General features: G+C 39.4%; 1 protein-coding gene across 1 annotated transcript in view; it reads right to left on the bottom strand.

Moving 5' to 3' along the window:
* KATNA1 (katanin catalytic subunit A1) overlaps positions 1-11,956 on the bottom strand; it is a 35,439-nt gene extending 23,483 nt beyond the window's left edge. Inside the window, exons 1-3 of the mRNA XM_004263726.4 lie at positions 11,816-11,956; positions 5,795-5,969; positions 4,277-4,434 (exon numbers count right to left, since the gene is read on the bottom strand). Coding sequence (XP_004263774.1) covers positions 4,277-4,434; positions 5,795-5,956 — 320 coding nt within the window. The 5' untranslated portion in view covers positions 5,957-5,969; positions 11,816-11,956. The remainder of the gene's footprint in view (positions 1-4,276; positions 4,435-5,794; positions 5,970-11,815) is intronic.
* Positions 11,957-12,342: the final 386 nt, after the last annotated feature.

The raw sequence follows: 12,342 nt of genomic DNA, 5'->3' as shown, positions 1-12,342 counted from the left end.
CTCATTATATCATGAGGCATTGCCGGTATTCTTTCCTCTATCATCACCTCATAAATGACTTTTAATGGCTAGCTGGCAGTCAGTCACATAAAATGTGGCACACTTTATCCACTTCTTCTTTTTTTTTTTTTTTTGGCCGCACCTTGTGGTTTGCACAATCTTAGTTCCCTGACCAGCAGTGGAAGCATGGAGTCCTAACCACTGGACTGCCAGGGAAGTCCCTTTATCCACTTCTTACTGCTATTCATTTATCCGAAAAATAATTTACTGAACTATTACTACTGACAGGCACTACTCTGCATTTAAAGTAAAAAAATTTTTAAAATAACTTTAATAAAAGCCTTTACTCACACAGGCTCACATTCAAGTGTGTGTGTGGGCAGAGGGGGTTTCAATGAAGAAATAAACAGTATATCAGATGATGCTAAATACTATCTAAGAAAATAAAGAATGGTAGGGTCTACGGAATGATATAGGTAGGGTGATCAGAGATGGCCTTTCTGAGGTGATATTTAAGTAGAGACCTGAAAGAAGTGAGAGAACAAGCCATCAAACATCTGAGTTGAAGGAAAGGCAAGTGCAGAGAACTGAAGCATTTGTTTTGACTTGTTCAAGAAGGCTGAGGGAGAGAACTGTAAGAACTTAGGTCACAGAGGCGGCAGGGAACCAGATCTCACAGGGTGGCACTGAGGGACATACTGAAAACTTTGGGTTTTATTCAGTGAGACGAGAAGATGTTTGAGGGACATCAGCTGACTTTTAAAAGACATTTTAAAAGAATCATACCAAAAAGTTTTATTCTATTTCTAATCTTTCCTCTAAAAGGCTTCAATGAACCTCCTGTACAAACATATTTGTGCACAGCACTAGAATGCTGGATCAGTTAAATCTGTTCTTCAAATGGGATTAAAATTTAGGCAATGTCAAGGTTAGAATCACCATGGGAGTTGAAAGAATAAGTGCTCTTAAGCATGAGTACAGATTAAGACCAACAGAAAAATAAAGAGTTTTGAGGGATATTCAGTTGAGGAAGCAAGTAAAATAAATTACAGAAAGAAATAGAAAGATGCAGCAAATAAAGTCAAAGAGGAGAACTTTGTAGTTAATAGTAATCCAGGGCATTTAAAATCAGAGACAGAAAAAAATATTGAAGAAAAGCCAGAAGCAATAAGGAGGGACACTAGGGTTCATCATCATAGACTTTTCAAGATGAAAGACTCATTTAACTCAACTTTCCATTACCCCTAAGAGAGAAGCCTCCTGCCTCCACATATTAGATTGTGGCAACCAAACAGTTCATTAAATTTGAAATCAACTGAATAATCACTGGGCACATCTATTCATTGGAAAGTTCTTACCAGTAATTGATAAAGGAGTTACAGGGCTGTTATAGACTGAATGTTTGTACCCCTCCAAAATTCATTATGTTGAATTCCTAAACCCCAATGTGATCATTTGAAGTAAGGAAGTAATTAAAGGTAAATAAGGGGCTTCCCTGGTGGCGCAGTGGTTGAGAGTCTGCCTCCCAATGCAGGGGACGTGGGTTCGTGCCCCGGTCCGGGAAGATCCCACATACCGTGGAGTGGCTGGGCCCGTGAGCCATGGCCGCTGAGCCTGCGCGTACGGAGCCTGTGCTCCGCAATGGGAGAGGCCACAACAGTGAGAGGCCCGTGTACCGCAAAAAAAAAAAAAAAAAAGAAAAAAAAAGGTAAATAAGATCAAAAGGGTGGGGCCGATCTCAGAATTAGTATCCTTATTAAGAGACACCAGAAAGCTTGCTGTTCCCTCTGCCATGTGAGGACACAAGTTCCTGTTGCTTAAGCCACCCAGTCTGTGGTATTTTGTTATGGCAGCCAGAGTAGACTAATACAAGGGCCAAATGATGATTCTCCAGAAGGAGGGAAAAAAAAGAAAGTAGGAGTAAGACATATTCATAGGTAAAATAAAATAAAAACACAACTTGACTCATCTATTATTAGTTCTACTTTTGAAATTAAGAAAAAGTGATCATAAATGTGGAAAAATATTCACTTTATTTATAACAACAAAAAAGGGGAGGACTTCCCTGGTGGCGCAGTGGTTAAGAATCCGCCTGCCAATGCAGGGGACACAGGTGTGATCTCTGGTCTGGGAAGATCCCACATGCCGCGGAGCAACTAGGCCTGTGCGCCACAACTACTGAGCCCACGTGCCCTAGGGCCCGTTCTCCACAACAACAGAAACACCGTAATGAGAAGTCCACACGCCGCAACTAGAGAAAGCCTGTGTGCAGCAATGAAGATCCAACGTGGCCAAAAATAAATAAAATTAAAAAAAAAAAGAGGAAACAATGAATAAGAGCATGATTAACTACGTAGGTTATATCCCTCAAAAGAGTAGCAAACAACCCTTTAAAAGTAGCAGAGAATAAGGTCTAAGATGGCTTATAAATTATCAACGTTTACAATATGAAGAGCAAATTACTTAACCTATCTAAGCTTAAGTGTCCTTATCAGAAATTGGGGCTACAAGTTTAGTACCTACCTTCTAAGACTGTTTTGAGAATTAAGTAATATATGTAATATATGTAAAGCAATTAACACGGTATTTGGTAAGTGTATGATAACTGTTGTCTACTTTTAGGATTTTTTTAAAAAAACAGGGTACAAGGTTCTATATTATGGATATAGCACAACTACAACTATGAAATAAACAATGCATAAAAGACTAGAAGTTGCACTAGGATGACTCTATGATCTCCCCCCTACTTTTATGCATTTTCCTATTTTTCTTTAATGAGCCTATTGCTGTACTTTTTTTAAAATTTTTAGTGAATTCTAAAATAAAACAGAAAATATACATAAAAGTACTTAGAGTAAGGGTAAAATTTAGTAAATATTCAGAAGGTATCAGAGTCAATAATAGAACATTAGTACTTTTATCTGGAGCTGAAGAAAATCAAAGTGGCTAAGAAACAATCAATATCCATCAGTTAATTTTAAACTGGAGGGGGAACACTTTGGTATGGTACTTCTCGAAGTGTGATCCATTGACCACCTGTATCAGAATCACCTGAAGACTTCTGGGCTCCACCTGCTATTACACCAGATTCTCTGGGAGTGAAGCCCCAGCATCCACATTCTGAATGAGTATCCCAGGAGATCTTTATGTATGCTAGAGTTTGGGAATGACTGGTATGGCAGAGTGCCAGCCTTGTAATCAAACACATCTGGATTCGAATCCTAGCTCCACCAGTTATTACCTCTGTGATAACTGGAAAAAGTGACTTAACTTCCCTCTACCTCAGCTATCTTACCTGAAACACAGAAAAAATATGACTTATTTGGAAGGCTTATTGTAAGAAATAAATAACACATGTATCCCATATTAGTGCTCAGAACTCCGTGAGCACTCAATATCTAGCACCTATCATAAAATACAATTGAGAATTAACAGTTATAATGATAGAATCTTAAACACCTGAAAAACACCTGAGCAACGTTTTAATGCAAGGTTCTCAAACTGGTTAAGGGACAAAGAACCTGAAAGTCAGTGTTTTTTGTACAATGCCAGTTTACACTAATGTATTTAAACCCACAATATAAACTAGGAAATCTATTATGTGAGTAAAATAGATAAATGACACCCACTTGCACACTCGTCAGTTAAAAAATATGCAGTGGAACTAAGCATAATTGGCTCTTTTGCATTTCAGTAAATATCAACTTTCACTAATTGTTCATTTGCTGGCACCAGGTAAGAGGAAACTGGGGATAAAAATACCAAAGAAAAAAACCTATAATTGAGAACATTTTATCTTTTCTTTTTTTCTGTGAACTAAAAAGCCCATTTTTAAATTTTAGCAGCAGTATAGCTTGATAAATAGCAGTATTCTGTGATAGCTTTTTGAGAACCACTGTTTTAGTCTAATTCCCTCACTTTACATAACAAAAAGCTGAGCTCTAGAAAGGTTACATGATTTTCCCAGAGCTACAAATAATGATACAGACCTAGAGCCCAGATATTTCAATCTCCATCCCCATGTTCCTTCCATAAGATAACAGTGCCTCCACTACTTTAAGCTCATTCACAAAAGCATATTTTTGGTCTATGTCTACCTAAATTTAACTTACTGAAATGAGGCAGAGTTACATGATGTACAATTTAAGAGTTACAAAAGGTATTCAGTAAAAAACCCTCTCCCATTCCCGTCTCTCAGTCCCCAGTTCTCTTCCTAGGTAGAACCAATGCTATCAGTTTTCCGTGCCAGTGTGTTTCTTAAAGGGTCTCCACTTACCTTCGTTCAACAGGCACAGGCAGGGACCAGACTTCTCCCTCGGATGCTGGAAGCTCATGCTGTGCAGCTTTTAATGGAGTGCTGTCTAGTTTAAAGCTTTCTAGTGTTTTCATGATATCCTTAACGTGTTTAGCTTCCACATTTATTTCCTGCCAAACCTGATTTCAAAGGAGAATATGGCGCTTTAAATTTCTATAACTAATAAATCACTGCCAAGATTAAGTTGGGCCATTTATTAAAGATGTCAGAAGCCTCCATTTTGACATCAGATATCCAGGAAACCATACCAAAATATTCTGTTGAAATTTTAATAATGGTTCATGAATTCTTTATTTCTAATTGCAAAATTAATTCTGATAAAATGAATTAAGTATCCTGGCTAATGAAGCCATCATGACTGACTTATGGTTCTTATTCAAAATGCATAACAAATTTAAAAGTTAGCTGTAACTTCAAAGTTTGGCAAAAACAATACTTTTGCAAGTTGCGCTTTGATGGTTCTTATGCTACTTAATTGACTTTAAAAATGCTGATCAGAATCCACTAATTTCATAACTGCATCCCACAGTTTGAAAAATAAAGCTTCAGAGGATAAATGGCTCAATCCACACACAACCAATATATTTTTTTTAAAAGCAGCCTTGACTCAATTTTAAAACTATACACACACACACACACACATATATGAAACACTGAAATGAAGTTAGTAATATTTGGTTTTAAAACTAAATGATTTAAATATCCTTATAAAAAAGCTCAGACTTTTTAAGTAAAAGCTGCTGGCCTAAGAACAAAAGGTCTTAGAAGTCTTTCAGTGACAAATTTAAGACTCTTTATGAAATAAAGTGTTTTCCCCTTCTAATGTAAAATACGCAGAGGCAGACTTAAGGAAAGAGGTTAAGTTCAAAGAGGTAGAGTATTTCTCTCTTTTAAAGAAATTTAGGACAAATATGGAATACTATGAAAAAAGCAGTTTAGTAGAATCTGAGGGATAATACTCTACCTAAAAGACCAGCACAAAAAGACTATTAATTTCTATAATATTTCTCTCCTGTGACATTGTTGAACCCTATTATAAATGCCATATTCAACTGGACCTGTTTATAGTTTCTACCTATAAACTTCTACTGGTCCTCAGTGACTGAAGTTCCTCAAGTGGGATGCAAGTATGGTCTGCTTTATGATGTTCTATAGAGAATATGGTACTTGTGAGATTCAGGTGTCATCTGCAGTTTCAATAATGGCTTAATAAAGTCAATTCTAATTTTACCAGGTAAAAATGCGATCTAGAAAAAAATGCCAAAACCATTACTATTAGATTCCAAAAATTAGAATAACTGAGAACTCATCATACTGATGATGGCGAATATGGACTAATATAATAATCAAGTTTTAAGAAACATTATATACAAATCCATGTAATAAATTATACACTCTTAACGTAAAGCTGCAAAAGCACTACCTATTTACATCTGAGTATTTTAAACTATTAAAACAAACATCAGTCATGTTTCTTACCTGTTGCCATTTCTGCTGGAGGTATGTATCTTTGACTGAGTATAGATACTTGTTCATTTGATCAAGAACTCCCTGATAATAGACCACTGCAGAGTCATAATTTCCCAGCAATGCATATTCACGGGCCAATTTTACATTCTCACTAATCATAAGAAGACTCATGCTCAATTATAAGCTAAAAAAGAAAGAAACATTTAATATTACCTCTTAAAAATAAGTACTACAAAGAGTTTTTTAAAAGTATACTTTCCAAGGATCCCTGAAGACACTCACAATGTACTTTCCATCTCTATACATTTGTTCATGCTAATTTCCACTCCTTCAAAGAAATTTCTCAGGTTCCCACAGTCAAACCCTACCTATGTGTCAAAACCCCACTCAGATGGCAATTCTCCCAGTATGTCAACCTTCTGAACTTCCCAGTTCAAAATAAGCCCTCCCCCTTCTAAAGTCCCCTGGCACTTTACTGGGGCCTTCATCTCAAGGCACTTGTCTACCTTGAATCTCTAAGTTCTTTTAGAGCAGGATTTACAGAGGAAAGGTCTGAGATGGTAACTTCAGTGCGTGACATACAAGTCTTATTGAACATCTGCAGAACAAATGTAGAATGTTAGATCATTTTTTGGAGGACACTGTGACACAGCAGAAAACACACGTGTTTTGAGGTTAGAAGAATCTTGGTTGGAACTGTAATTCTGCCACCTTTGTCAAGCCCCTTAACTTTAATGAGCCTTAGTTTTTAAATCCGTAATTGGGATAGTAACTATTTCCAAGAGTTGCACTAGAAGGAATAAATGGCTATTTAGAGTCCCTACCATAGTACTTGGCAAAGAGTAGGTCTTCAATAAATGCTGAATGCATCTTCCCTGAAACTTTCCATATACAAGAACTAAGCATAGTCTTTGTACTTAGTAGGATGTGGATATACGGATATGGGGTTTTTATAGGTGGGTTTTTACCTACCCTCTAGACAGAAGCTAATTCCAATTACATAAAAATTGGCCCAGAAAACAAGGGGAAAACTGATCAACTTTTTATGAGGTGAGAATCGCCTCAATTTCAAAACTAATTAACAGCAATAAAAAGTCTATTTCACTTATGAACATGATGTGGTAATCTTAAATAAAAGATTCGCTAACTAAAAAAAAGAAAAAAAACGATTAGCTAACTAACAATGTATCAGCGCGCATACTCTCTCTCTCTCTCTCTCTCTCTCTCTCTCTCTCTCTCTCTCTCCATGACCAACACAGGAATGCAATTATAATCTAAGTTGAGAAAATCCATCCTTGTAATTCCTCACACTAACGGACAAAAGAACTTCATACAAAATCATACAAAAATGGGTAGCGGGCTTCCCTGGTGGTGCAGTGGTTGAGAATCTGCCTGCCAATGCAGGGGACACAGGTTCGAGCCCTGGTCTGGGAAGATCCCACATGCCGCGGAGCAACTAGGCCCGTGAGCCACAATTACTAAGCCTATGCGTCTGGAGGCTGTGCTCTGCAATGAGAGGCCATGATAGTGAGAGGCCCCGCGCACCACGATGAAGAGTGGCCCCCACTTGCCGCAACTGGAGAAAGCTCTCGCACAGAAACGAAGACCCAACACATAAATAAATAAATAAATAAAATTTTAAAAAAATGGGTAGCGCAGAAAGGCATAAAGCGTAATTCATGGAAGGGAAATCCCAAATGGTTACAAGTACAGATACTAGTAATAGAAGAATGCAATGAGAGACTCCTTTTACATTTACCAGATTAAAAAAATTAATAAATCCAATAATACTAAGTATTGGCAATTATTTGGGAAAAAGGACATTCTCACATACAATGTGTGGGCAGAAACTGGTATAATCATTTTGAAAAGCAATCTGGCAGTACTTAGAGAAATTCTGTATGCATATATCCTACGACCCTGCAACCCTACTTTTCTGTAAATATTCCAGAGGAAATTTCACACAGATCCACAAAGGGACTTGTTTTTGGATGTTAATGACAGAACTGTTTGAGAAATCAATAGCTGGAGGTAATCTATCTATTCCCTGCTAAGAAAATAGATAAGGAAATATGGTGGATGCACCCTATGGAATACTACGTAGCAGATGGAAGCAATGAACAAAATATGCAAATAGCAACATGGATAGATCATCAAAATACAGGGTTAGGTGTAAAAAATACTTAGACATAGAACAAGGTCTAAGTGCCAAGATCATTTTATAAACTTAAAATTATGCTATATTTATTGGGCTGGCCAAAAAGTTTTTCCGTAAGATGTCATGGAAACTGTACGAACTTTTTGGCCAACCCAATATATATGGTGAATAAAACACTCTTTTTTTTTTTTAAAGGACACATACACACCGAAGAACATATATTAAATATATTACAGTGTCTGTGGAGGGTGAGATAGGGAAATATGAATGAAGAAAGAGGATGGAGGGTAGGGGAGTAACCAAAAATAAATACAACAAAAGAAGGGCCTTATATCCATCAATAATCACAGAGACCCTGTAAGGTGGCTCTCAATGACCTCTGCTTCCTAGTGTCCATACCCTTATGTAATCATCTCCCCTTGAATGTGAGCTTGTAACAAACAGAATATACAAAAATAATGGAACATCATTTCTGAGATTAGACTGGGACTTCCACCTTGCTTACTATCTTTTGCTCTCTCGTTGGACTACTCTAAGGGAAAACCAGCTACCATGTTGTGAGTTGCCCAGTGCAGAGGCTCACATGGCAAAGAACTGATGGAGGCCCAAGGGCAACAGCCAGTGAGGAACTGAGGCCCCCAGTCCAACAGACCAGAGGAATTGAATCCTGCCAACAACCATGTGAGGGAGGCAGGAAGTTGGATCCTCCCTCAGCTGACCCTTGAGATAAATGCAGCCCTGACTGATACCTTGACTATAGCCTGTGCAAGACCCTGAATCAGAAGCACTTAGCCAAGTTATGCCCAGAGCCTGACCAAAGAAACCGTGAGACAATGAATGTTTGTTGTTTTAAGACATTAAGTTTTCGGGTAATTTGTCATGAAGCAATACAGCTATGAACTAAGGTCTATAAGTAATTCAAGACTGAGCACCTGGGGTCCAAAAGAAAAGCAAAAAAAATCCCGTGACTGAAAAGCATGACCACTGATAATATTCCATCTTTTTTTTTTTTTTTTTTTTTTTTGCTGTACGCGGGCCTCTCACTGTTGTGGCCTCTCCCGTTGCAGAGCACAGGCTCCGGACGCGCAGGCTCAGCGGCCATGGCTCACGGGCCCAGCCGCTCCGCGGCATGTGGGATCTTCCCGGGTCGGGGCACAAACCCGTGTCCCCTGCATCGGCAGGCGGACTCTCAACCACTGTGCCACCAGGGAAGCCCATAATATTCCATCTTAATAAGAGCTCTGTGGTCAGGGACCATGGCTCTCTGCTATTTTATGGATATATCCCCAGCATCTAGAACCATGCTTCCTTTCACACAGCAGATACTCAGTAAATCTTCGAATGAATGAATACTGTCAGGTTTTGTCTAACTACTAAGATTTCTTACTTTTGTCCAGTTTCTGACCCTCAGCACTCTCACACTGCTTGATCCTCAAATCACCCCTACCAGAACTGTGCGACTGCTTTTGCTCTGAAGCTATATATGCCCTACAGTGACGCCTAGTCTGAGCAATAATGTTATAAGGGTACAGCTGGAGCTGGCTGCTGGCAGTATATCGCTTATCTGGATAAGCACAGATAGCAAGACTCTAACGTCTCTTCCTTCTCTCTCTCTTTTCCTTAACAGACTCCCTCCAGATCTTTCTTCCCTTTCCCCAAGTAAAAAAAAAAAAATCTAAATTGTTGATTATATATAGGTTGTCCCTTTGTATTTCTGAGGGCCAGGGCTCAATGTTCCAAAATTCACAGAGTCACTCCAGGCCTTCTCTGAAGGTTCCGTGTTATGGATACTTCTTTCTAGTCAGATAAAATTCCTGAGGAGCCAATGAATCGACATTTTCTAACAAACAAATGTAAAGTCAATCCAAGGCCACATTAAAAATGACCTGAAAAATTCTTGGTTATCAAAGAAATGATGTGTTTACTGAAAATGTATCAAAATACCATGCAATGAATAAATGTTAGACAAAAAACAAATTTTCCTATTCTTAGTATCACACATTCTTCTTCTCAAATGAACGTCAACACTGTAAATTTATGAGATTCTTCAATTTTCAAGAATATATCCTTATCATTGCCAAAATTACACTTTAGGAAGACAGAATTTGGGTCTACCTGACACAATATCTGGCAGTACTTGAAGAAATGAATATATGTGAAGAAAAGCCTGTAGACCAAAGTTTAACCACAGTGAACTGTAAACACTACCTGTTGGTTCAATTAATAGAACAAAAATGAGATTATAAAATTATAAAAACTGAGACTGTCCAAAAACACACTGTTGGTTTTTAAAGAGATTATTAAAGAGAAAAATAAACATAAGCATAGGTGATGCATGCTTTATCTCACAGCAAGCTTTTCCTTTACATGATCCTTCCTACCAGAACCACCCTTTTGCTTAAGTGTACTGAGTATTTATCTTAATGACTAAATTCATTTATTTAAACTAAGTAAGATGCAACATGAAATTTTAATTCAAATAACAGAGTCAAAATTTTTTAAACACTAAAAACTCAATATTACAGCAAAATTTCTAGCAAACTTAATGTGATGCTGTGTGGTCCACAAAGAGTATCTTTTTAAGCAGTCAAACAGCTAAAAAACAAACAATCCAGAACCATTGTTGTAAACAGAAATTCAACATTGTTTTTAATACAGTAAATTCTACAAGATTCTCTAATCCTTAGTATTTGTCAGAATTGTGATACCAGTTTCAAAATAAGATGCAGAATCCGTTGTAGACTATATAATATGCCTAATACTGAATCTATAAAATGTAAAAAGGTCTTGAATGACCAATGCCATAAAGGAGCTTTATATAACTTTTCATAGTCTAAGAATGCTGGAAAGTCGATTGGCACTGCCTTTTTTTTTTTTAAGATATGAAACAAGTCACAAGTTATTAATACTAATACAAGACAAAGAGTTTTGCCACTATTTCTTTGTGTGAGAACTCAATGATTACAAAAACCATCTCCTTTGGAAAAGAAAATAAGGCTGCACACTGAGATATTTAGGCCTGTATGAACATCACAAGAATCTTTCAATACCTTGGTGTTCTAGCATTGTGACTATGGGGCAAAGATTTATCGCACACATTCTAAAACGTTAGGAATGTCCTCAGCAGTATCTAAAGGTCTGATTTCAAAGAGGAAGACAAATGAGTGCTTTCAAGAGAGGAGCAATGTTAGTAACTGATATAAATGTTAGTAACTGATATAAAAATGGCACTTCGCAGTTAAAAGAGAAAATTATTTTTGAGTAAATAAGGGCCTGAGACTATCCACTGCAAAGCATTAAGGACCCACGTTCATCGCTAACTTCATCACCGTATAATATACAGTATGAAACAAAGTTTCGAGGGATACGTTTTGTAAAAGGTACCGACTCTAAACAAAAAGGGCCATAGCCTCCCAGAGGACGCCCGGCTCCAGAATAAACTAAATAAGAAAGAACATCCTCAACAATAGCACACCTACCTAACAAAACATAAGAAAGGAAGCTGCATCCCCAAAGTCAAGGCTTTTGGTGTTTTTTTTAGGGTAGAGGGTTTCGGGCGGGGGCGTGGACGAATTCGGGAGAGGACCCGTCAAAAAAGCGAGGAAATAAAAACAGGTTGTCTCGGCCGGAGACTTCTCTAAGGAGACACGCCTAGAGTGGGATCTGCAGGAGCCCTCAGAAGTCTCCGGCCGGACAAGACTCCTCCGGTAGGGGGAACCGTCATCCGAGCCACAGGTGTCAGCGATCGGCGCAGGCACCGGCAAGTTCACAGCAGAATGCGCAGCGGGATCGCATCACAGGCTCCCGAATCCCTCGCCGACCCGGCCACGTGGGTCGGGGATTCCCAGGAGACCTAGTGAGCCAACACTCACCTGTGTCTCCGAGGCTCCTCGGGAAACCGCCCAGCGGCAGGCGGAGCGGGAGGGCCGAGCGGGGCACCGGGCAGCGATGAAGGAGGGCCCTGCCCTGTCCTGTCCCAACCACCCTGTTTTGTGCTCACGGACCCAGCACTGCCTGGTCACCAGTCTCGGGGCGCTGCTTCCACTCTCCGAGAATTTGAAGGCAAACCCGCCAGGGTCACTTCCGGTGTTGGGGGGAACCTCGGTGACTCCGGCGCAAGCTGGGCTACGCCCCGGGAGCGAGGACGCCGGGCGGCGTGCGCGCGCCTGGCGCCGGTTGGGCGGGGTCGACAGAAGTGGGGCAGGGCCGACGAAGGTGGGGTGGGGCCGACGGGGGAGCGCCTGCGCAGTCCCGCGCCAAGCCTCCCGCGCGGACTGGGCAGGGGCGGGTAGTGATGACCCAAACTAGAGCTACCGTCTCGTGTTCCTCAATATGTTTTTCGCAGTGCTTCCTCACTTTTCCTCCCACTTGATTTTCATCACTCTCTTCAGAGGTTAGG

Source organism: Orcinus orca, chromosome 12, assembly GCF_937001465.1.
Source record: "Orcinus orca chromosome 12, mOrcOrc1.1, whole genome shotgun sequence".
Classification (NCBI taxonomy): domain Eukaryota; kingdom Metazoa; phylum Chordata; class Mammalia; order Artiodactyla; family Delphinidae; genus Orcinus; species Orcinus orca.
Note: the sequence above shows the minus strand (reverse complement) of the source record. Positions and strands in the feature narration are given on the sequence as shown.